This window comes from Mobula birostris, chromosome 9 (genome assembly GCF_030028105.1).
Source record: "Mobula birostris isolate sMobBir1 chromosome 9, sMobBir1.hap1, whole genome shotgun sequence".
Lineage (NCBI taxonomy): Eukaryota > Metazoa > Chordata > Chondrichthyes > Myliobatiformes > Myliobatidae > Mobula > Mobula birostris.
Window position 1 is genome coordinate 4,215,814 of NC_092378.1, and position 25,820 is coordinate 4,241,633.

Sequence of the window (25,820 nt, forward strand, 5' to 3'; positions counted from 1 at the left end):
ATATCCTATAAAAAACCCCTGTACCCCTTAAGAAAGCTAAAAATACCCTGACCTGTGCTTTCTCACCCATGACCAGCAACCCTTTTAATGTGAATTCCTGCACCCCCAATTCCCTTAGTTTAATTCTCATCATCTCTCTCTGTATCCCATACTTCCTGCAACACAGAACTACATGTTCTACTGACGCCTCTTCCTGACATTCCTCACACAATCCTGCCTGGTGTTTCCCGATCATTTTCAATGTTTTGTTTAATGCACAATGCCCCAGCCTTAACCTAGTCCACACAATTTCCTCTCTTCTGTTTCCACTACCTGCAGCCTGATTTCCGCAACACCTCTGTCCCCTCAACCCATATGGCCCCGCCTCTCCACACAGGCCACGCCCCTGTTCTCTTCCCCAAACCCCGCCCTCCTTTATCAGTCACCGCTCCAGGTCTGTCAGTTAACACGGTTCCGCCCACTGTGTTGTGGCGCCCCCGTCGTCTGGCACGTAGAACCCGCCTACTGTCGTACGCCTCCGTTCTATTGGTCTAAAACTAGTCACTGGCCGTCGGTCAACGCAGATCCCACCTATTGCCGCTGGCCTTTCGGCTCTGCCCCGCCCTGGTCATGTGGGTTCTGTTGCTGGTCACGTGGCCCCGCCCAGTGACGGGCCGCGGCCTGGGGCTTGGTTGCGCTCGCAGTCGGGAGATGGGTGTGGGTTGGCTGCGGCCGCTGAGCGAGGCGCAGCTGAAGCGACTGGAGGAGCACAGGTACCGCGCGTCTGGCCGCTCGCTTTTGGAGCCGCCGCTGCAGCTGTTCTGGGGATGGCTGCTGGAGCTGGTTCCCACCTGGCTGGCGCCCAACACCATCACTCTGATCGGACTCGCCACCAACGTTCTGAGTACCCTGCTGCTGGTCTACTACTGCCCCAGCGGCACCGAGCGGGTAAGGCTGGGGCTGATGGGGAAGGGTGCCTGATGTGTCCCTTTGGCTAGGGTGTTGACTGGACCCGGGGGCGGGGGAAACTCATTGTCCCGTGGGTGGCGGGTTTTACTGGGCCCTTAGGTGCAGCTGTCTTTGGCTTCCCGTGGTTATGGATGTTTGGGTCCCTTTGGGTGTGGTATGACTGTGCCCCATGTGTGGGTGGAGATTGATAGGTTCCTTTTGGGTGACAGGGGCTGACAAACCCTGGAGTAGGGGTAGAGCGGACCGAGCAGGGTACCCCGGAGTGCTGGGTGACCAGAGTGCCTGGTTTGGGGTGCTACGGAAATTTCCAGAAGCAGGCCCTTTGGCCCATCCAGTCCATGCCAAACTATTAATCTGCCGAGTCCCATTGACTTGCACCCAGACCATAGCCCTCCATATCCTTCCCAGAAATGCACCTATCCAGACTTCTCAGGTATTGAAATCGAACCCCCATCTGCCACTTCCTCTGGCAGCTCTTTCCACACTCTCAACACCCTCTGGGTGAAGTCGTTCCCCCTTATGTTCCCTGTAAAATTTCCACCTTTCACCCTTAACCTTTGACTACTGGTTGTAGACTCGCCCAACTTCGGTAAATGCAAGCAGGCTTTTTCCACTATCTATACCCCCTCACCAGTGTCCTGTGCAATAGCACCGTGAGCTCCCACTTTTATACCCGGGGCCCTGACTGATGAAGGCCAATGTGCTGAACAGCTTTATCACCATCCTGACGACCTGTGACTCCACTGTTGGGGAATGATATGCTTGTACTCCAAGCTCCTCCTGTTCTGCACCATTTTCCAGGGCTCTGCCATTCACTGATGAAAGTCCTACTTGGATTTGACCTTACAAGATGAAGCACATTGCAGTTATCCGAACTAAACTAATTTTACCAAATCTCTGGGCTAATTCTATTTCTGTTTTGGATGCAAAGCCATGTATTTGCAAAGTGCAGAGAAATGGCAGGTTTAAGATGTATTTCTGTTAAGTATTGACAAAATTTGTCTGATTCCTCCGTCAGTCCTTTACCTCTTCTAGCTTCTCACTTCATCCCCCCCCTCACCCACCCATCTTTTCTCTGTATCCACCCACCTTCCCTCCCTCTCACCTATCACCTGCCAGTTTGTACCTTATTCTGGCTGCTGCGTGCTTCCTTTTCAGTCTCGAAGAATCCTGGCCTGAAATTATATAGAGGCTGCCTGACCTGTGCTCCTCCAGTATTTTTTGTTGTATGTACAGCACAATATAGGCCTTCTAATGCTCCAAGATCAATCTAGCCCTTCCCTCCCACTTAGCTCTCCATTTTTCTTTCATTCATCAGGTCACCCAGCTTTGTGTGAACAAGGAGGGGTTTTGATGATAAGCTCAGAGTTTCTGTTTCGGTAGTAATTACTGGCTGAAGTAGCAACTTTTGAGTTTGCTCAGTGCAGGGAGATTCCTTTAATCGATGCAATCAGTTGTCCTTTGGATGTGTTTGGAAGGAAGTGGGGAAAATTCAAAGTAAATTTGTTGTCAAAGTACATGTATGTCACCATATACATGATCTCCTGCTCTCATTTATTCCTATTTATATTTGCATTTGCACAGTTTGTTGTCTTCTGTGCTCTGGCTGATCTTTCATTGATCCTGTTATAGTTACTACTCGGTGGATTTGCTGAGTGTGCCTGCAGGCAAATGGATCTTGGTTTGATAATGAAATTGACTTTGAGCAATACTGAGATTCCTTTTGTAGGCATTCACAGTAAATACAAGAAAAACAATGGAATCAATGAAAAACTGCACCCAACAGGCAAGCAACAACCAATGTATAAAAGAAATCCAACAATCTGTACAAATACAAAAATCGTTGACTATCTACATGAGATGAAGAGTCCTTGCAAGTTCACTGTTGGGACGAGTGAAGTTAACCCCTCTGGTTTAAGAGCCTGATGGTTGAGGGATAATGACTGTGCTGTGGGTCCTGGGGCTCCTGTACCTCCTTCCTGATGGCAGCTGCGAGAAGAGAGCATGTCTCGGGAGGTGGGGGTCCCTGATGTTGAAACCAGAGTGCAATGGCTATCAAGCGTAGTGTGTGCAAGCAGGCCTTTCCTTGCAGAACATAGGACAGAAACAGGCCCTTCAGCCCACAATTTCGATCTAGACTAATTAAGATGGTAATCAAATGGCCAACTAAACTAATCTCCTCTTCCTACACAATGTCCATATCCTTCCATTTTCCTCTCATTTCATGTGCCTAACTATATGTCTCTTATATATCTGCCTCTACTACTTGAATCCCACGAGTCACAGTCTGCCAAACTGAGAAGGCTGTGTCATAGAGTTTGCACATTCTCTGTGACTTTAATTACTCTGGGTGCTTTAGTTATGTAAAATACTTAATCAGAAGGGATTCTGCAGATGCTGGAAAAACAAGGCAACACACACACGAAATGCTGCAGAAACTCAGCAGGTCAGGCAGCATCTATGGAGGGGAATAAAAGGTCAGTGTTTTGGGCCGAAACCCTTCAGGACACACTACTTCAGTATGATTTAGCTTTTCTTCAGTGCATTGACGTTACTGTGAAACTTCCCGTCAGTGAGCAAGATTGTTGAGTCTCGAAGGCAGATCGGAAGCTGTCCTATGCACTGAGGTTTTTGTGAAAGATGCTAATCACGTATCTTCCCCAACCTGATCTCAATTCGCGAATGAGACCACTGCACAATATTCTGTATGTTCAGTGCAAAACCTATTGATTTACCCTTGCCTCTAACTAACATCTTTTATTTTCATGTTTGAAATTTATCCCATTGTAAAATGGGTTATCTCGTTTGTATGAAAAGTGTTCTATAGATAAATTATTATTCGGTTGCAAGAAAAAGTTTGTGAACTCTTTGCCTGGGTTTTTTGCATTAATTCTCATAAAAGGTGGTGTGATCTTCATCTAAGTCACAATAATAGACAAACACTATCTGCCTAAACCAATAATGCACAAACAATTGTGCTTCTTGTCAATATTGAGTACACCATTTAAACAATCAGTTTAGGTTCAGAAAAGTATGTGAACCTCTGGGGTAATGTCTTCTACATAGAAAATAGGTGCAGGAGTTGGCCATTCGGCCCTTCGAGCCTGCACCGCCATTCAGTATGATCATGGCTGATCATCCAACTCAGAACCCTGTACCAGCCTTCCCTCCATACCCCTGATCCCTTTAGTCACAAGGGCCATATCTAACTCCCTCTTAAATATCGCCAATGAACTGGCCTCAACTGTTTCCGTGGCAGAGAATTCCACAGATTCACCACTCTCTGTGTGAAGAAGTTTTTCATAATCTCGGTCCTACAAGGCTTCCCCCTTATCCTCAAACTGTAACCCCTCGTTCTGGACTTCCCCAACATCGGGGTCAATCTTCCTGCATCTAGCTTGTCCAATCCCTTTAGGATCTTATACGTTTCAATAAGATCCCCCCTCAATCTTCTAAATTCCAACAAGTATAAGCCTAGTTGAACCAGTCTTTCATCATATGAAAGTCCTGCCATCCCAGGAATCAATCTGGTGAACCTTCTTTGTACTCCCTCTATGGCAAGGATGTCTTTCCTACAAAAGCTATTTGGAGTCAGGTGTCAATCAATGTGATGAGATTGGAGGTGTGGGTTGTAGAAGTGCCCTGCCCTATAAAAAAGACACACAGTTAGGTTACTGATGGAGCCTGCTCTCCTCAAAGTTCTGTTTATGTGCACCATGCCTCGATCTTAGAAGAATTGTAGAGATGCATGAAGCTGGAAAAGGATACAAGAGCATTTCTAAATGGCCGGAGTCTTCATCAGTCCACAGTAAGAGAAATTGCCAACACATGGTGGAAACTCAGTACTGTTGCTACTCTCCCTAGGAGTGTGTGTCCTACAAAGAGCACAATGTGCAATGCTGAAGGTGGTGAAAAAGGACCTGAAGAAATCTCTAAAACTTTGGAAAGTCTCTGTTCATGTGTCCATTATAAGAAAAACACTGAACAAGAATGGTGTTAATGGAATGACACCACAGAAGAAATCATTGTTCTCAAAAAAAAAAAATTGCTGCACATCTCAATATTGGAAAAAGGCCACCTGGATGTTCCAAATGCTTCTGGGACAATGTTCTGTGGCCAGATAAGATGAAAGTTGAACTTTTTGGCAGAAGTGCACACCGCTATGTTTGGAGGCAAAAGGGCACTGCACACCAGCAGCTAAACCTCATCCCATCTGTGAAGCATGGCGGAAGGAGCATCATGATTTGGGGCTGCTTTGCTGCCTCAGGGCCCGGACAACTTGTGATCATTGAGGGAACAATGAATTCAAAATTGTATCAAGCCATTTTACAGGAGAATGTCAGTTTGGCAGTCAGTCATCTGAAGCTTAATAGAAGTTGGATGATGCAACAAAACAATAATCTGAAGCACAAGATTAAATCAACAACAGAATGGTTTTTAAAAAAAAAAAGAAAATTTGTGTTTTGGAATGGCGAAGTTAGAGTCCAGACCTTAACCCAATTGAGATGCTGTGGCGTGACCTGAAGAGGGCTGTTCATGCAAGGTATCCCAGAAATATTTATCAACTGAAACAGTTTTATATGGAGAAATGGTTTAAAATTAGTCTAACACCGAGACAGTGTTTAAATGATGTACTCAGTATTGACAAGAAGAAATGAAATTGTTTTTGCATTATTGGTTTAGGCAGATTGTGTTTGTCTGTTATTGTGACTTGAATGAAGATCAGACCACATTTTGTGAGTAATTAATGCAGAAAACCAGGTAAATAGAAAGGGTTTACAATTTTTTTTGCATCTGATTGTTGTATATTTTTTCTCAGCTTAAGCTGGTAAAACTTGAGATATGGGCATAGCCAAGCACACTCATTTCTCAATTGTTAGGAACTTTTGGACTATTTGAGTATTGTTGCTTTCGGAAGATTTACTGTGTATGCCTAATTGTTTAAAGCTATTGTGTAGTGACTTCGGGATGTTATCAGTTGTAGATAGTACTACTGGGACAACGTATACCTTGCTCAGGCTCCATAGTCTTTCAATATCCTCTTTTAACTCAGCATAAGACATGAGAGTAGAATTGGGCCATCTGGCCCATCGAGTCTTCTCTGCAGTTCAATCATGGCTGATCCTTTTTTTTTAAATCTCCTCTTCAACCGCAGTTCCCAGCCTTCTCCCCGTAACCTTTGATGTCACGTCCAATCAAGAACCTGTCAATCTCTGCCTTAAGTACACCAATGACCTGGCCTCCACAGCTGCATATGGCAACAAATTCCACAAATTCACCATCCTCTGGCTAAAATTTCTCCGCATCTGTTTTGAATGGATGCCCCTCTATCCTGAGGCTGTGCCCTCTTGTCCTAGACTCTCCCACCATGGGAAACATCTTTTCCACATCTACTCTGTCTAGGCCTTTCAACATTCAATGGGTTTCAATGAGATTCCCGCCCCGCCCCCCCCCCCCCCCCAATTCTTCTGAATTCCAGCAAGTACAGACCCAGAGCCATCAAACATTCCTTGTATGATAACCCTTTCATTCCTGGAGTCATCCTTGTGAACCTCCTCTGGACCGTCTCCAATGCCAGCACATCTTTTCTTAGATGAAGAACCGAAAACTGCTCACAATACTCAAGGTGAGGCCTCACCAGTGCCTTATAAAGCCTCAGCATCACATCCCTGCTGTTGTATTCTAGACCTCTTGAAATGAATGCTAAGGTGGCATTTGCTCTCCTCACCACCGACTCAACCTGCAAGTTAACCTTTAGGGTGTTCTGCACAAGGACTCCAAAGTCTCTCTGCATCTCAGATTCCTGGATTTTCTCCCCATTTAGAAAATAGTCCGTACATTTATTTCCACTACCAAAGTGCATGACCATGCATTTTTCAACATTGTATTTCATTTGCCATTTTCTTGTCCATTCTCCTAATCTGTCTAAGTCCTTCGGTATCTTACCTGTTTCCTCAACACTACCTGCCCCTCCACCAATCTTCATATCATCTGCAAACTTGGCAACAAAGCCATCTGTTCTATCATCTGAATCATTTATATACAGCATAAAAAGAAGTGGTCCCAACACTGACCGCTGTGGAACACCACTAGTCACTGGCAGCCAACCAGAAAAGGATCCTTTTATTCCCACTCACTGCCTCCTACCAATCAGCCAATGCTCTAACCATGTTAGTAACTTTCCTGTAATACCACGGGCTCTGACTTGGTAAGCAGCCTCATGTGTGGCACCTTGTCAAGGGCCTTCTGAAAGTCCAAATATACAACATCCACTGCATCCCCTTTATCTCTCCTACTTGTAATCTCCTCAAAGAATTCGAACATTTCTGGACTTTTTCACTTAATGATTTGTTTGTGTGTTTGGAATGGCTATTAGTAAGCTGTTCTTATTTATCCTGTATTATTATATCCAGATGGTTATTATGGATTGACTTGTCTGTAATGAAGGATCGGTTGTAATATAATTTGTCAGACTCTGACTCTAAAACTGTAAGGTATGGTGTCTTTTATGAGTTTCTATTTTAAAGCAAGATTTTGGTGAATGTTTGCCACTTGATTGTGCTGGTGTAAGTAGTAAGATTGAGTTAATCTACTGTAGGATCCTTTAATGTGTTGGGTTGTTTCTGGTTTCTCTTGGTATTTTCTGCATTTATTATCTTGAATTTGTTGGTCTTTTATTTTGTACTTTTCTCAATTTTTTTGTTAACCACCTAATCTTATATTGCCACAAAGAACCCTTCTGTTTCTGGGAAGTGGTCTCCAACTGCTTCCTTGTCGATATCTAGTCTGGTCAGATCTGGGGAAGTAAAGGGAATAAGGTCCCACCACCTATTAAATGCTCCCAATTGTATACCTCTCAACTAGCCTCTGACAACCAGGTCCAGCTCCTGGCCTTTGTGTGGCTCAGCCTCAAAGCCTGGTGGAACCATTTGAACTGAGAGGAGAAGGAGCAAGGGTGGGTTATTGGTACCTTATAATCAGTTGCTTTGGGCAGATGGGGCTTATCAGCCATAGAAGGAAAACTCTGATCTCAAACTTGCCCTGCCTTGTGGCTATACCCACTCATTGGGAGTAATCCCCAGGGAAATATCTGGCGCTGGAATCCCTAAAGGCAGTCGTGCGTTGAGTTCAGTGCTGACTGGCACCTCCTCAGTGTCACTGGTGCCAAACTGTATCTGTCTCTGTGGTTCCTTTTGGGTTCATCAGATGCATGGAGAGAGGGGAAGCCTGCTGCATGGGCAACAGCTTGCTCTACATATCGTACTGCTTTGGCTTGTGTATTGAGTTAGAGCTAGGTCGCAACATTCATGGTTGACCCCGAGCAGCAGAGGTCCTCTCTGTCCCCTTTTGTCTATTATTATTTTGTAGCACTTCGGTAGACATGAGAAACATGGGTAGTCTCAAACTTGCTGTCCCATTCAAAAAGACATGGCTGGTTGTCTTTGCTAAAACACCAGTTTCCTGTCCAAACCCCAAGTTCCTGATGTTTTATATAGCGAGTCCCTTGCGGCCCATCTTCAACCCATCTGATGCTCCACAGGTTTCCTGACTCCAGATGAGGTTGCTGGTGCTACACCAGACCTGTGGACATGGAGAATCTATTAGGTTCCCCTCCCAACACTGGGCTTTGTGATCTCAGTATCAAGGGGATGGATACAACACAAGACCATATCAGCCCTTTGAGTCTGTTCTGGCATTCCATCATTATCTCTCTCGACCCTATTCCCTCGCCTTCTCACTGTAACCTTTGATGCCCTGATTAATCAAGAATCTATCAACCTCTTTAAATATTCCCAGTGACTTGGCCATGTGTCGTATGTTTCCAGTGCCAGCAGAACATGCTCATAGCTTACTAACATTAACCCGTACGTCCTTGGAATGTGGGAGGAAATGGGAGCACCCTGAGAAAGCCCACATGGTCATGAGGAGAACGTAAAAACTCCTTACAGACAGTGATGGGAATTGAAACCCCGATGGCTAATCAGAAAGGACTGTGTACAGAGATAACTAGTACAGCATGCTAATGGTATGTTGAATTTTATGGTATGAGTACCTAAGTACTAACGTCCTATTACAATTCAGCAGGGCCTTGATCAGCCTGAAAATGGAGTATTGTGAATCATTTTGATCTCACCTCTAAGAGCATACATTCTGTTGAGGTGAGAATCTCACTGAAACCTATCAAATATTGGAAGGCCTAGAAAGAGTGGTGGGTAATGGCTCCATATGTCACTACTACAGGGCGTGATGACCCTGCCTTGCATGAGTCCCGGGCTCAGCTGGCTCCGGCTGACAGTACCCGGTATGGGCCCCTATCCAGGGTTATGGATCCCACTGCCTTGTGGGTATCTTCAGGAGAAGAGAAGGCTGAGGAGTAAACCCTACACAAATCCAGAGTGGAGCCCCTAAGGCGGTTGGATAACGTATCACGTCATCTCCAGGCAGCTCCTGCAGCCAAACTGATGTCAAATGTACTGCTTCGCATTCCTTTGGACCACATCCGCGAGGCCAAGAGGGGGATCTTGATGTCTGTGCAGCCCAGGATCTCCATATTCATTGCCCAGGTCTGCGACCCGGGGGGGGGGGGGTCACTCCGGTCCTGCTGCAAAGCAGCAAAACCAACACGAGAGGCAGCAGTTACGAGTGCCAAGGACTGTTGCTCAAGAACCGGCTTATCCAGCCCCAGCCAGTGCTGTTCCACACCCAATTGAGTCCTAAATCGGGCACATCCATTGTCTACTTAGACAAGCGGAGCCATTATTATCATTATTAGAAAGAGTGGGTGTGGAGAGGATGTTTCCTATAGTGGAGAAGAATAACAGCCTCAATAGAAGGACATCCAGTTAAAACAGATGAATTTCTTTAGCCACAGGGTGGTGAATCTGTTGAATTCATTTCCACAGGCAACTCTGAAGGCCAAGTCATTGGGTATGTTAAAAATGGACATGATAAATCATGTTTAGTTGGGGAGTCAAAGGTTATGGGGAGAAGGCAGAATAAAGTTGAGAGCATTATTATATCAGCGATGGTGGAATGCAGAGCAGACTCAATAGCCTAAATGACTTAATTCTGGCCTTATGGTTCTGAATTGCTCTTAGATCTGCTCAAAGGGGTGATTCCAGCTCATCTCTCCTCTCAAGCAACTTAATACCATCAGTCCTTATCTTTAAAATCCATTCTCTAATTTGTGGGCATACTGGTTCTTAGTTTAGATTTATTGGGCTCTAAAACAGTAAATTCAGGAAAATAAAAACTATCGAAGGATCCATTACCCGTTGCATTTACTCTCTGCATATCTGTCATTCCCTCCTTGTGTCCTATCTTCATATTGTATGTAAAAAAAATCAGGATGAAGTATCTATCTCACAAAGGTGGTGGACAAGGCAGAGATAGACATAGCAAATGGGTTCACAGTGTATCAATGCAACCAAATGTAGACTGGATGAGTCCTGATCAAGGGTCTCAGCCCGAAATATCAGCTTGTTATTCCTCTCCATAGATGCTGCTGACCAGTGTTTCTCCAGCATTTTGTGTGCATTGCTTTGGGTAACTGCTTTGTGAAGCACCAGTCGACAGGTGTAGCTCTTAGCTTCGAGTTGGCTGCCACTGATTAACTGTCCCACTCTGACCTTTGTCTATAAATCTCATGCATTGTTACAATGAGGCTGGACACACTTCATCTTCTGTCTGGGCACCTTGTAGGAGTCGATGTCAAATTCTTCCATTCCAGATAATTCACTCTTTACACATTAAAACTGGAGTTTTTGCTTCTCTTTTTTGCTTTCTGTATAGTTTCATCTGCTTTACAGAAACTGCTGTCTTACTATTAATGGTTAACAAAACGCTATTACAGCACAGCGATCCTGGTTCAATTACCACCAAGGAGTTTGCAGTTACTCTGAATATCTGTCTTTTTCTCCCCATATTCTCCGGAATCCTATCTTTATATTGTAAGTAATGCAGGGTAAAGTATTTATCTCAAATTAATTATAAGATGCCTGCCCCAGCAGGGATGGACATAGCAAATGTTTGTGTTCTGATTATAATCAGATAGGAATACTCTGATTACTGAAATTTGATGCATTCTAATTAAAAGTGAGATGTCTAGCGAGTATCGTAATTAATATCTGTCGTGTTAGAGTGTGCTTTAAAAATAATAGGAGCAGGAGTTGGGCCATCTGTCCCTTCAAGCCTGTCTCTCTATCCATCAAGATGGGATGCCAGTTTGAAGCATTTGTCTCAGTCACCTCAGCCTTGCCCAGCAAGCTGTTGACTCAGGTATTCAGGGGGGACGTGGTGGGAAAACCTTTGACCCATATGTGTCTGTGCTGGCCAAGATGCACAAAGCACCTTCATTTGGTCCGCCATATTTCCTGGTGGCCACCCATTTTAATTCTACTTCCCATTCTCATTCCAATATGTCTGTCCATGTCTGATGGCATGAATATCGATTTCTCTACCTTCTGGTAATTTCTCCTCCTGTCACTCCCCTTCTCTCTGTTTGTATTCCTCATTCTGGTTCCCCTCTTGCCGTTTCTCTTCTCCTCAACTGCCCATCGCCTCCCTCTGGGTTTACTGTCAAGTTTCTATCAGATGTCTTTTCCTTCAGCCCTTTATCTCTTCCATCTATTACCCTCCAACTTCTTACTTCGTTCTTCCTCCTTTGCCCTTCTCACCACCAGCTCCAACCTATCACCTGCCAGCTTGATCTTCGTCCCCCTTCCCTCCCCCCCCCCACCTTCTTATTCTGGTTTCTGCCCCCTTCCTTTCCAGTCTCAATGAAGGGTCTTTGTCTGAAAGATTGATTGTTTATTCTCCTACATGGGATGCTGCCCGACCTGCTGAGTTCCTCCAGCATTTTGTGCGTGATTATCTAATGTATATCCTCAGCCGCTTCCTCTGACAGCTCATTTCATATATCTGTCACCCTCTTTCAAAAAAAAAGTTGCCCCTTAAGTTATTAAACCTTTCATCTCTAACCTTAAAACAATTTCCTTTAGTCTGATGAAGGGTCTTAGCCCAAAACATTAACTGTTTATTTCCCTCCATAGTTGCTGCCTGACCTGCTGAGTTCTTCCATCATTTTGTCTGTATTGCTCAAGATTTCCAGCGTCTGCAGTGTCTTTTGTGCCCTCTAGTTGCTAACTAGCAACCCTGGACAAAAGACTGCTCACCCTCTCCGTGTCTCGAATGATTTTATACACCTCCATGAAATCGCCTCTGTCTGCTACGCTCCAGAGAATAAAAGACCCAGCCTGGCCTAACCTCTCCCTATAACTCAGCCCCTCAAGTCCTTGTAAAGCATCTCTGTGCACTCTCCAGTTTAATCACACCTGTCCTAAAACAGACCAAAACTAAAATTATGGCACCACCACCATATTATAGCACAGCACAGCCCAGAGGCATGGTGATTAGCGCAATGGCTTTACAGCACCAGCAATCACCGATTCGGGTTGATTCCTTCCTCTGTTTGCATGTTCTTCCTGTGACTGCGTGGATTTATGCATTCCTCCCATATGCAGGTTAGGGTTAGTGGGTTGTGGACATACTATGTTGGTGCCAGAAACATGGCGACACTTGCGGACTGCCCCCAGCTCAATGCTTGCTGATTTGACGATGCCAATGAAGTAATTCACTGTATGCTTCAATGTACATGTGACAAATGAAGCTGATTTAAAGGCCTGGCTTGCGTAACCTCGCCCGATAACTCAGTTCCTTGAATAAAGTTGATCAGAAGGCCTGGCTTGTGTAACCTCGCCCGATAACTCAGTTCCTTGAATAAAGTTGATCGGAAGGCCTGGCTTGCATAACCTCACTCGATAGCTCAGTTCCTCGAGTAAAGCTGATTGAAAGACCTGGCTTGTGTAATCTCACCCGATAACTCAGTTCCTCAAGTCCTGGCAGCATCCTCATAAAGCTTCTCTGCACACTTCCAAATTTAATCACAGCATTCCACAGGCAGCTGTGGAGATAAGTCTTTATGTATATTTAAGGCAGAGGTTGATAGATTCTTGATTGGTCAGGGCATGAAGGAATATGGGGAGATTGGGGCTGAGAGGGAAAATGGATCAGCCATGAGGAAATGATAGAGCAGACTCGGGCCAAATGGCTGATTCTTCTCCTATATCTTATGGTCTTACATCTGGTACACCACCCTCAGTGGACTCATTAGTCTTCTCCTTCCCACTTGGTTTGTATCAAATTCCCTTAGCTGCATTGCATTCCACCCTGATAATCTGAACATAGCCATTTGCTATTTTGACTGTGCTGCGGCATGCAATTTTAGCAGTAATTCTAGATGATCTTATCTTCATCACTATGTGAATCAGATCTAACACCACTGGCATATGTCATCAGGTTGGTTGGTTTGTAGCAGCAGTACATTGTTCTGAAATCTAATGGCAGAGGGGAGGAAGCTGTTTCTGAATCGTTGAGTGTGTGTCTTCAGGCTCCTGTACCTCCTCCCTGATGGAAGCAATGAGAAGAGGACATGTCCTGACTGACTGGGATCGTTAACAATGGATACCGCCTTTTTGAAGCATCGCTCCATGAAGATGTCCTGGATGCTGGGGAGGCTAGTGTCCATGATGGAGCTAACTGAGTTCGCAGCTTTCTGTGGAGTATTTTGATCCTGTAGGAATTCAGCAAAGGTGGAGAGTTCAATTGAAGTTTATTGTCATTTAACTACATACACATATATAGAAATGAGATGTTTCTTCGAACACATAACAGACTTAACACCCAATAACTGAAGGTAAGGATAAAATCTGTAGATGATTCACACATAAGTAACAAACTAAAGTGCGTTAATATTAAATATAAGGTTTATCTGCACCTTCCTGAAGTCCACAGTAATTTCCTTTGTCCTCCACATTCAGGCTTAGGTTGTTGTTCTCACACCAATCTACCAGCACTCCACCTCCTCTCAATACTCTGTCTCAACATCGTTCTTGATAAGGCCAACCACTGTTGTGTCATCTGCAAACTAATTGACACGGTTTGAACTGGATCCTGCGATACAGTCATGTGTCAGCAGTGGGCTGAGCACACAGCCTTGGGGAGCGCCAATGCTCAGCAGAGTGCGATGAGAGACATTGCTGTCCGCATAGGCTGACTGTGGCCTTACTGTAAAGAAATTCAGTATCCAATTGCAGGGGGAGGTGTTGAGACCCAGCGAGGACAATTTCCCCACCAGTTTCTAGGATATGATGGTGTTGAACGCTGAACTGAAGTCTATGAACAGCAGTCTGGAATATGAGACCCCATTTACCACGGGGGACAGGACAGAGTGCAGGGCAGAGGTTATTGCGTCATCTGTGGATCGAATTGAGTGATAAGTGAACTGGAAAGGGTCCAGTGTAGCCAGGAGAAAGGCTTTAATGTGCTCCATGACCAGCTGCTCAAAGCATTTTATAATGGTTAAGTGAATGTCACTGGATGATAGTCATTTAGGCAGGTTACTGTCACCTTCTTCGGAATGGTGGTTGCTGCCTTGAAAACTGAAGGAACAATGGATTATTCCAGAGAGATGTTAAATATATCCGTCACCAACTCCATCAGCTGGGCTGCGCAGTCTTTCAGAACCCGACCTGACATATTATCAAGCCCCACAGCTTTGCGTGGGTTGACTCTGACCAGAGTTTTCCTAACCTCGACTTCAGCCAGACGGAGTGTCTGCTCCCCTGGGGGGAGGGGTGCCTTCCTCGCCAGCACTTTGTTCTGCATCAAATCAGGGAGTGAGGCATCCTGGTCACTGGCGCGCAGGGTAGACGTGTAGTCTGTAAGCCTCTGAGTTCCCTGCTGCATGTACCTCGTGTGTCTGGTATCACAGAAGTGACTGTCAATTCTCTGAGAATGCTCCCATTTCACCTTCCTGATGGAACGGGAAAGCATTATTCTTGCTTCCCTGAGAGAAGTTGCATTTCCCGATCTAAAAGCAGCATCACGATCCCTCAGCCTGGCACTGACCCCTGCTTCTGATTTGCCCTCACCCAGATGTGTTTCATGACGGTAATATCCTCAGTTCACTTCTCTGTGTAGCTGGTCACAGAATCCATGTATTCCTCGATGTTAACATGATCGCCATAGGTAGCGGGCTCCTTGAACGTTCTCCAGTTTGTGTTATCAAAGCAACTTTATTCACCATATCTATATAAATGTATTATTTGCAAATGACCATATTTCCATCAATTCTGTCATCAAAGTCATTGGCTGCTTATTGTGAAAAGTAGTCCCAAAGCCAACCCTGCAGAACAACACTGGATTCTGGCAGCCAACCAGAATGTGCTCCCTTTATTCCCACTCTTTGCCTCCCGCCAGTCAACCGATCTTCTGCAATGCTGGTATCTTTCCTATAATAACATGAGCTCTTGTTTAGCAGACTCGTGTGCGGCACCTTGTCAAAGGCCTTCTGAAAATCCGAGTAAACAACATCCACTGACTTTTCTTTATCTCTCTGACCTACTATTTCCTCAAAAAATTCCAACAGATTTCTCAGGCAAGATTTCACCTTAAGGAAGCCATCACCTCTATGCCTCAAAAGCTGGAGTGGGCACACACAGACGCACAGCTTCCCTGTGAAGATATCTCCAATCCATCGATCCAAGTTGTAAACTTGGCCAGCTCCATCATCAGCTCTAGCCTTCCCAGCATCGTGGATATCTTTGAAGGATCATGCCTCAAAAAGGTGACATCCATCATTAAGGACCTCCATCACCCAGGACATGCTCCCTTCTCATTGTCACCATCAAGGTGGAGGTATAGGAGCCTGAAGATGCACTCTGCAATTCAGGAACAGCTTCTTCTCCAACTACCATTAGATTTCTGAATGGACAATGAACCCATGTGCACTACCTCGCTAATTTTTCTTTGCTCTCCTTTTACATTACTTATTTAATTTAATAATATTTTCTTATTGTAAGTTTTTTAGTTTTCTGTTTATCTGTTTTATTATTTTGTTATTATGTATTGGACTAACAACAATTGCAAAACAACAAATTTGACACAAATGCCAGTGATATTAAACTAGATCTGATTCTCTAATTCTGATTGCTGCCTTTTTGAAGCATCACCTTTTGAAGGTGTCGTGGATGCTGACTGAGTTTCCAAATCCCTGCAGCTTTTTCTGATCCTGTGCAGAGGCCCCTCTCTGACAACTCTCCCTAAAGCCCAATTTATACTTCTGCGTCAAATGTACACCGTAGGTAACACGTACCCTACGCTGTAGGGTGACGTGCACCTCCCCAAAAAAAAGTAACTCGTGCGTCGCGGCGACGCAGACTACAACAACTGTGATTGGTCCGCTTGGTAGCATCACATTTCCGGTTGCTTTTCTCTGCCACGTCTGTACACTGAGCCGAATAAAACCATTGGAGACGATGAACCAAATTGTCAAATCTACCTGCCGACATCCGAAAATATTTGAAATGCATTTCCTTGTCCATGTCTCTCACGAAGAAACTCAACACAGCGGCATAGAAACCCCTCCGCCAACTAGCGTTTTTGCGGTGAATTGTAGAGTGACGCAGACACAACTACGCATGTTTGCTACGGCGTAGGCTACACAGAAGTATAAATGAGCCTTTAGTGCTGAAGTGTCAGTCTGGGTCTCTGCTCCAATCTGCAGTATGGGCCACACACCATCACCTCTGTGCCTCAAAGGCTGGAGTGGGCACACAGAGACACACAGCTTCCCTGTGAAGATATCTCCAATCCAGCTTCCGTCCTGCTCAACAGTTCTTGGATCATGGCTGTTGACTGATTAAATGTTCACCATTCAGTCTGTGACCTGTTATTCTCTCTCTCTCTCCCCTCCCCCCCCGCCCTTTGCAGGCACCATCTTATGTGTATGTATTGTGTGGTCTGGGATTATTTATCTACCAGTCCTTGGATGCCATTGATGGAAAGCAGGCCAGAAGGACCAACAGCAGCTCTCCCCTTGGGGAGCTGTTCGACCACGGATGTGATTCCTTTTCTACAGGTGCGTGCTTTAAAGAATGAGCATTCTCTGATGCAGTACACAGTGACAACCAATAGCGATGCAGATTAGGATCAAGGTTACAAAGCAAGCACCAAATTGGATCAGATTGAAAGGCAGAGTAGAGTCATAGAATACTTTCAGCCCATCTAGTCTATGCCAAACTGTTCTGTCTCGTCCCATCGACCTGAGTCTGGACCATAGGCCTCCATACCCTTCCCATCCATGTTCATATCCAAATATCTCTCTGATGTTGCAATCAAACCTGCATCCATCGCTTCTGCTGGCAGCTCATTCCACACTCTTACCACCTTCAGAGAAGAAGTTGCCCCTCATGTTTCCCTTAAACATTTCACCTTTCACCCTTAACCTATGACCTCTTGTTCTTACCTCATCCAACCTCAGTGGAAAAAGCCTGTTTGCATTTGCCCATCTGTACCCCTCATAATTTTGTGTACCTCTTTCAAATCTCCCCTCATTCTCCTACAGTCCAGGGAGTAAAGTCTTACCTATTCGGCCTTTCCCTATAACTCGGGTCCTAAAGTCCCAGCAACATCCTTGTAAATTTCCTTCATACTCTTTCAATCTTATTGACGTCTTTCCTATAGGTAGATGACTAGGACTGTACACAAAGCTTCATATGAGGCCTCACCAGCATCTTATACAGCTTCAACATAACATCCCAACTCCTGTACTTGATACTTCGATTAATGAAGGCCAATATGCCAAAAGATTTCTACCCATATACCTGACATCACCTTCAAGGAATTATGGACTTATATTCCCAAATCCCTGTGTTGTAAAGCATTCCTCAGTGTCCTCCCGCTCACGCCGCAAATTCTACCCTGGTTTGTCCTCCCAGAGTGTAACGCCTTACTCTTGTCTGCATTAAATTTCATCTACTGCCATTTCTGCCCATTTTTCCATCTGGTCCAGATCCCACTAGAAGCTTTGATAGTCTCCCTCACTGTCCACTATGCCCCCAATCTTGGTGTCATGCACAGATTTGGTGATCCAGTTAACCACATTATCATCCAGATCATTGATTTAGAGAACAAATAACAATGGACCCTGTAGGAGCCTTGTGTCTGTTTTCTGTCTGTTGGAGCCATGTATCCATCTTCTGCCTGTATTATATGTTGTAGTTAGTCACAAGGGTTGGGGAGTGGTAGAAGCAAATGAGTATAGTTACATATTCACATTTTGGTAGTTTAGTCTAATTGAGGGGGTAAGTCACAAGATGATTTTTCTTTTGTTGACCACTAATTTAGTTCAAATGCTAGTTACGTTAATTGGAACGTTATTAGACCGTTTAACTACGTGTATAAAACTAATTCTGATATCAACAATCAGAACACTTAGTTACATTGATTTCAGCATTAAGTCAGCATTAAGTTTATTTTTATTGCTATAAGATCGTTTGTCTTTGCTGATTTTGTAATAAAGGATCGAAAGTACCTTTTTCTACTTTGGAGCTTTGTTATTTGGAAGCAAGTCATACAGTGTTGATTACTCTGGCCTCTTCCCTCGAAGGTTTTGCTTTGTTTTAAAGTAACTGCTACAGACCCAGCACTGATCCCTCTGGCACATTACTAATCGCAGGCAACCATCTACGACCACTCTGGCGTTTCCTGCAAAGCCAGTGTCTGATCCAGTTTACTACGTCTTCCTGAATGCCAAGTGACTGAACCTCCTTGACCAACCATGCAGTAACTTGTCAAAGGCCTTGCTAAAGTCCCATTGTAATTAGCTTTATTTCTTCCCCTTCTTTTTCCTTTCCAGTTGTGGTGGGCTTGGGCACCTGCCTAGCCGTTCGTTTGGGAACAGATTCAGATCTGATGTTTTTCTGCTGCTTCATTGGCTTGTTTCTTTTCTACTGTGCTCACTGGCAAACCTACGTCTCAGGATCACTGCGATTTGCAAAGTGAGTTTGCTTATTTCATTCTATACAGTGTTAAATGCTATCCCATTAAATGTATTTAAAAGACAGATAGAATTTTTCAGAGCAAGGGAACGAAGGGTTGTGGGGAAAGGCAGGTGGGTAGAACTAGGTCCACAGCCAGATCAGCTGTGATCTTATTGAATAATGATAATAAGACAATCCATAATAACTGTCTGGATATAATAATACAGGAAAGACAAGCAAGTACAACTTAATTGATATAGCCGTCCAAACACACACAACGTACAGAAATCAAGAAGTGAAAAGCACCAGGAATACGCTGAATTAAAAGAGGAAACTGAAAGACTATGGAACATGAACAGATATACATTGTCCCAATAGTAATATCTACAACTGCTATCATCCAGAAGTCACTACACAATAGCATTAAACAATTTGGCCTACACAGCAATATTTATGTAAATCTCCAGAAAGGCACAATATTAAACAACACTGGAATAGTCCAAAAGTTCCCAGCAATTAAGAAATGAGTGTGCTTGGCTGTGCTTGTACCTCACGCTTTACCAGCTTGAGCTGAGAAATAATACAACAATAATAATAATATTCCCCCTATACTTTCCTCAAATCACCTTAAAATCATGCCCCTCATATGAGCCATTTCTGTCCTAGGGAAAGGCTCTGGCTATTCGCTTGAGCTATGCCTGCAAAGGGAAAAGCCCCATCCTGCTCAGCCTTTCCTCATAAGACATGCTCTCTAATCCAGGCAGCACCTGGTGAATCTCCTTTGCTACCTCTTTAAAGCTTCTACATCCGTCCTATAATAAGGTGACCGGAACTGACCACAATATTCCAAACAACACACACAAAATGCTGGAAGAACTCAGCAGGCCAGGCAGCATCTGTGGAAAAGAGTACACTCGAAGTTTTGGGCCGAGACCCTTCAGCAGTACTGGAGGAAAAAAAGACGTGTAGATTTAAGAGGTCACAAGGAGAAGCAGTGAGCGAGGGTTTCACTGATCTCCTGCCGAAAAGAATATTTAAACTTTTCAGGAGAGGCATCCCTTGAAGAGATTTCGCAGTGTAGTAATCCAATCACAAATGAGAAAATCTGCAGAAACTGGAAATCGTATGCTAGATAGTGTAACCGCAAGAAGGCTTTTTTCCACTGAGGTTGAGTTAGACTTGAACTGCAGGTTATGGGTTAAGGGTGAAAGGTGAAATATTTTAGGGGGACTTGAAGGAAATGTAGCAGGAGAACATCAGATCCAAATCTGTTCCTAAGCAAATGGTCAGGAATGGCCAGCCCACCAAAACTGGAAAGGGGGAAATAAACAAGGGGAAGAGATAAAGTTAATGCAATGGACTTCAGCAAGGCCATTGACAAGTTACCACATGGTAGGTCAAGGAGCCTTTGAGGGTGGTGAGAGTGGGAATTAAGCTGTCAGCATAAGTGGTAGGTGTGGGTTTGATTTCAATAGTTAAGAGAAGTTTGGATAAGTACATGGATGGGATGGTTATGGAGGTCTATGGTCCAGGTGCCTGTCAATGGGACTAGGCAGGAAGTCTTGGGTCCAACACCACCAAGTTTGGGAACAGGTGCAGGTTGATGGGACCAGGCAGATTAACCGTTCAGCATTGACTAGATGGGCCAAATGGCTCATTTCTGTGCTCTGACATTACAATACATTTTGTTGTACACCCAGTTCCTGCTTAAGTGTCATGAAGATTTCTGCCTTCCAGCCAGTGAGTTCCAGATCCCTCACCAACCTCAGATTCACTATATTTTCCCATTTCCCCTTTAATTCCTTTTAAATCCGGTCCTCTGGTTACTGTCCTGTTAAGGAAACAAATGAGAAGAAGACTATTCCAAGGGTCACATACCCTTTGAGTTTTGCAAGCCCCTTACTTTTCATAGTTCTGTAGTTATTACCTGCTGCTTTGTTACCTTTCCACACTATAAATGGGTTATTATCATCTTCTCAAGTCTATGTGCATAGGTGCAGTGAAAATCTTACTTGTAGCAACATCATAAACACCGGGCATCAGATAAATAGCATTCTCAAGAAAAACAAATTATAGCCAATTTTAACAAAAAAAGAACACAATTAGAAACCATAGAAAATCTACAGCACAGAAACAGACCTTTTGGCTCTTCTTGGTTGTGCCGAACCATTTTCTGCCTAGTCCCACTGACCTGCACATGGACCCTCCATACACCTCTCATCCATGTATCTGTCCAATTTATTCTTAAATGTTAAAAAAGAACCCACATTTACCACCTCGTCTGGCAGCTCATTCCATACTCCCACCACTCTCTGTGTGAATAATCTCTGTTAGAACAAAAAAATTGTATTTCATTGTGGGTTTACACCATCCAGTTGAGTGAAATCTATTTCTCATGTTGCAGTTTACTCTAGTTCGTTCTCGATTAACCACTGGTCTCTCTGTTTGATTAGAATTGATGTAACTGAAGTTCAAATCTGCATAATGCTCATCTTTTTCTTGTCTGCCATTGGAGGAGCCACACTTTGGGATAGTGAGGTGAGTGGTTCTATAAATTCATGATGGCACCCTGATTTCATGACTCGGGTACAGTGTGAAACCAGTCTGGAGACAAAAGGGACTTGTAGTCTTGGTTCATTGAAACCACTGGGAGGGATTATCGGTACTACAGTGTAGGAACAAGTGTCTTCCAGTTTGTGCAAGATTCCAACCAATGAGATAAGCAGAGCAAACTCGATGGGCCAGATGGCCTAATTATGCTCCTTTGCCGCCTCCTCATCATTATCATTATATGTTGTCTTATATTGACGTGGGTGATCTTGGTCTAATCCATGATCATTTTTCTTGGCAATTTTTTCAACAGATGTGGTTTGCCATTGCCTTCTGGGCTGTGTCTTTACAAGATGAGTGACCCCAGCCATTATCAATACTTTTCAGAGATTGTCCGCTGGCACAAGTCCTGGTTATGTGACCACTGACACCAGGCAGACACTCTCTGAAGAGTATTGATAACAGCTGGGGTCACTCATCTTGTAAAGACACTGCCCAGAAGAAAGCAATGGTAAACCATTACCCCTCAACCATCGTGCTCTTGGTCCAAAGGGAATAACTTCTGACGCTTCAGAGTAAAACCACCTAAGTTTCTCTGAGACACAGACCCTTCATCAGGGTCTCAGCCCGAAATGTCAGTGTTTTATTCCCTTCAAAGGTTCTGCCTGACCTGCCGAGTTCCTCCAGCATTTTGTGTGTGTTGCTCAAGAGCTCGAAAATTTGCCAAGAACAATCATGGTCAAATACCAAGACTGCCCACGTCATATGACACGGCACATGATGATGATGAATGTGTGTGCCTCTACCACCACCCTGGGCAGCGTGTTCCACACAGGTGAATGTTGTGAAATTTGTTTTGTCGCAGCAGTACATTGCAAGACATAAAATTACTATAAATTACAAAAATAAGTATTGCAGAATAGTAAGACAGTGATCATGGGTTTATGGATCCTTCAGAACATGATGGCAGAGTGGAAAATTCTGTCCCTAAGTCATAGTGTGTGGTCTTTGTGCTTCTATACCTCTTCCCTGATGGTAGTAGTGAGAAGAGCACACGTCCCTGATGGATGCAGCTTTCTGTCCTGCTTAATGTGCCCAGATTTCACTGGAAGTCATAGCTCTTGCAAAACCAAGTTTATATTTGGCTGCTTTAAAAAGAGCCTTTAATCTTCCCTATACAATTAGCATGAAGTGCATATAATTTAACACAATTAATTATTTAAAGATCAAAGATTAGCTTTATATACATTGAAAAAAACAGATGTGACATTTGCTTCAAATCAAATCAGTAAGGATTGTGTAGAGGGCAGCCTGCAAGTGTCAACATAACATGCCCCTCAACTCACTCACCCTCACCCGTTCACCTTTGGACTGTTGGAGGAAACCGAAGCACCCAGACAAAGCCCACATGGTCATGGAAGAAAGTACAATCTCCTTATAGCAGCAGGAATTAAACTCTTGATTGTTGATCACTGGCACTGTAAAGGTAAAGCAGGGACCCCCACCAGCCAGACCATGCTCTCTTTATGCTGCGGCCATCAGGAAGAAGGTACAAGAGCCTCAGGGCTCACCACCAGCTTCAGGAACGGTTATTACCCCTCAACCATCATGCTCTTGGTCCAAAGGGAATAACTTCTGACGCTTCAGAGTAAAACCACCTAAGTTTCTCTGAGACACAGACCCTTCATCAGGGTCTCAGCCCGAAATGTCAGTGTTTTATTCCCTTCATAGGTGCTGCCTGACCTGCCGAGTTCCTCCAGCATTTTGTGTGTGTTGCTCAAGAGCTCGAACAGGTGCAGAATCTCCTTTGTTCAAGATTTCAGACTTCTGCTTATAGCTAATATCAGTGTTTACATGGCTTCTTGCAGGGAACTGAATTTTACAATTTGCCTAGAAAACTGTGGAGCGTAATACTAATACCAAAGTCTAGACTAGAAGCATCCTTCCCATGACCAGCACATTTAATTCACTGCTGCTTGTTGAATCTGACTGTCACCTGGTGATTACCGCTGTCATCTGCACAAGCCCATGTGTGCAGAGGTGCGATGAGAAACAAACTTGCTGCAGCGTCACGGGCACAGAGCGTCACATTTTGTTGAATGTGGAGCCAACACACCGTAGTAAATTCCTAACGAATGTAAGATGTATCTGACAAATAAGGTTCACCTTTGATAAGCAGTATTTACAAGAAAAATATAAGTGCAACACAATTTGTTCTACACAGCCCTGTTGAGACCAGCATAGTGAATCAAATGAACTGTGGAGCTTACCAGCTTGGCCATGTGCATCGTATAATTATCCATTCTTCCCATCGACATTTCCCAGACCTGCTGCTCGCCATTCAGGATACATTCCCTCTCTCCACATTATTAACTGTCCATTTGAGTCTGTTTCATAAATGTTCAGAAGCCTACAGATTATTGGACCAAGGTGCTGTGTCTGACTAATTCAACAGTTCAGCCAGCTCTGTGTGCAAAGCTCAAAGTAAAACTTATTTTCCAAGTACTACATTCTACCCGGAGATTTCTTTTCTGAGCAACAATCATTTTGTTCTCCTTTACAACATGCACTGAAGGACATACGAGCAGAATTAGGCTATTCAGCCCATGGCTGATTTATTATCCCTCTCAACCCCGTTCTCCTGCCTTCTCCCTGTAATCTTTGACACCCTTAATAATCAAGAACCTATCAACCTCTGCTTTAAATATTCCCAATGACCTGTCCTCCAAGGTCATCTGTCACAGTGAATTCCACAGATTCACCACCCACTGGCTAAAGAAATTCCTCCTCATCTGTTTAAAAGGTGTGTCTTTGTATTCTGAGGATGAGCCCTCTGATCATAGGCTCACTCACTGTAGGAGACATCCTCTCCGCATGCACTGTATCTGGGCCTTTAATATTCAGTAGATTTCAATGAGATCCCCCTCATCTTGCAGGTACTTATTGTAAAATAAAGAAATATAATAAAATTTATGAAAAACTACATAAACACTGACAAACAACAAATGTGTAAAAGACAAACTGCATATAAAACAGAAGCATTGAGAACAAGTGTGGGTGTGTCTGATCGTGGAGTTAGTTTATTTAGAAATAAAGCGAGGAATGGGCCTTTCTGACGCTTCAAGCTGCTCCTCCCAATTTGTTGGTAAGCTCCACAGTTCATTTGATTCACCTCCCAATTTAACCCTAGCCTAATCACAGGGCAATTTACAATAAGCAATTAACCTACCAATCAACCTACCAATCAATATGTCTTTGGACCATGGGAGGAAACCGGAGCACCTGGAGAAAACCCATGTATTCCACAGAGAGGACGTACAGAGAGTCCTTAGGACAAGGAATTGAACTCCAAACTCTGACGCTCCGAGCTGTAATAGAGTCCCGTGAATTGCTATGGTATCATGTCCGTCAGTGTTGGCCATTGTTATATTTAACTGATCCTTGCCAACAGAGGGGTTCACTTATGACATTGAGACATTGCTATTCCTGCAGGTTAGGTGCTGGTAGTAAATGTGAACCCCTCCTCTCCATCTCCCTCCACTGTAGCTCCATTCTAGAAACCGAATCAGGTTTATTATCACTGATGTATGTTGTGAAATTTGTTTTTGCAACAGCAGTAAAGTGGAAGACATAAAGTTACAATAAGAAATAGTAAAACTATGACTAGTGTAAAGTAGACCAAATTAGTGAGGAAGACACAAGAGATTCTGCGGATGCTGGAAATCCTGAAGAACACACACAAAATGCTAGAAGAACTCAGCAGGTCAGGCAGCATCTATGGAAATGAATAAACAGTCCTGGTGAAGGTTCTCGGCTGGAAACATCAATTGTTTATTCATTACCATAAATTAGTGTTCATTGTTTGTTCAGAAATATGGTACGGGGAAGAAGCTGTTCCTAAAATGTTGAGTGTGCGCCTTCAGGCTCCTGTACCTCCTCCCTGACGGTAGTAACAAGAAGAGGGCATGTCCTGGGTGGTGAGGATCCTTGATGGATACCACCTTCTAGAGGCATCACATTTTGAAGATGTCCTTGATGGTAGGCAGGGTGGTGTTGGCTGAATTTACAACTCTGTGCAGCTCCTTGTGATCCTGTGCATCGGAGCCTTCATACCAGACGGTGATGCAACCAGTCAGACAGTACATTTCGTGGAGTCTTTGGTGACATTTCAGTGAAGTGTCTTCTTCCTGGGTAGTTATTGGGATCCTGATTATAATCAATTTTGTTCCTGTCTCCTTTCCACTGGTGTTTACAGATTAGTTTGGAAAGTTCTGCACCATGACGACGCCTAAATTGGAGTTGAGGATTTATTGTGTTTCACATTGCTCAGGCTTTGCCAGAGGTTTGTTTGTGACATTTTGCAAGGACTGGGTTGCACATGATGAGATGCAGTGTGCTTCATTGACAATGTAGTGTTCCATTCCCATGTGCACTCCAGAG

At 44.1% G+C, this 25,820-nt stretch overlaps 1 protein-coding gene across 1 annotated transcript in view; it reads left to right on the forward strand.

The window, feature by feature from the left end:
- Positions 1-630: 630 nt before the first annotated feature.
- The window catches only part of chpt1 (choline phosphotransferase 1), a 35,992-nt gene continuing 10,802 nt past the window's right edge, over positions 631-25,820 (forward strand). Inside the window, exons 1-4 of the mRNA XM_072267398.1 lie at positions 631-927; positions 16,780-16,927; positions 18,707-18,848; positions 21,284-21,368. Of these exons, the coding sequence (XP_072123499.1) occupies positions 691-927; positions 16,780-16,927; positions 18,707-18,848; positions 21,284-21,368 (612 nt within the window). The 5' untranslated portion in view covers positions 631-690. The remainder of the gene's footprint in view (positions 928-16,779; positions 16,928-18,706; positions 18,849-21,283; positions 21,369-25,820) is intronic.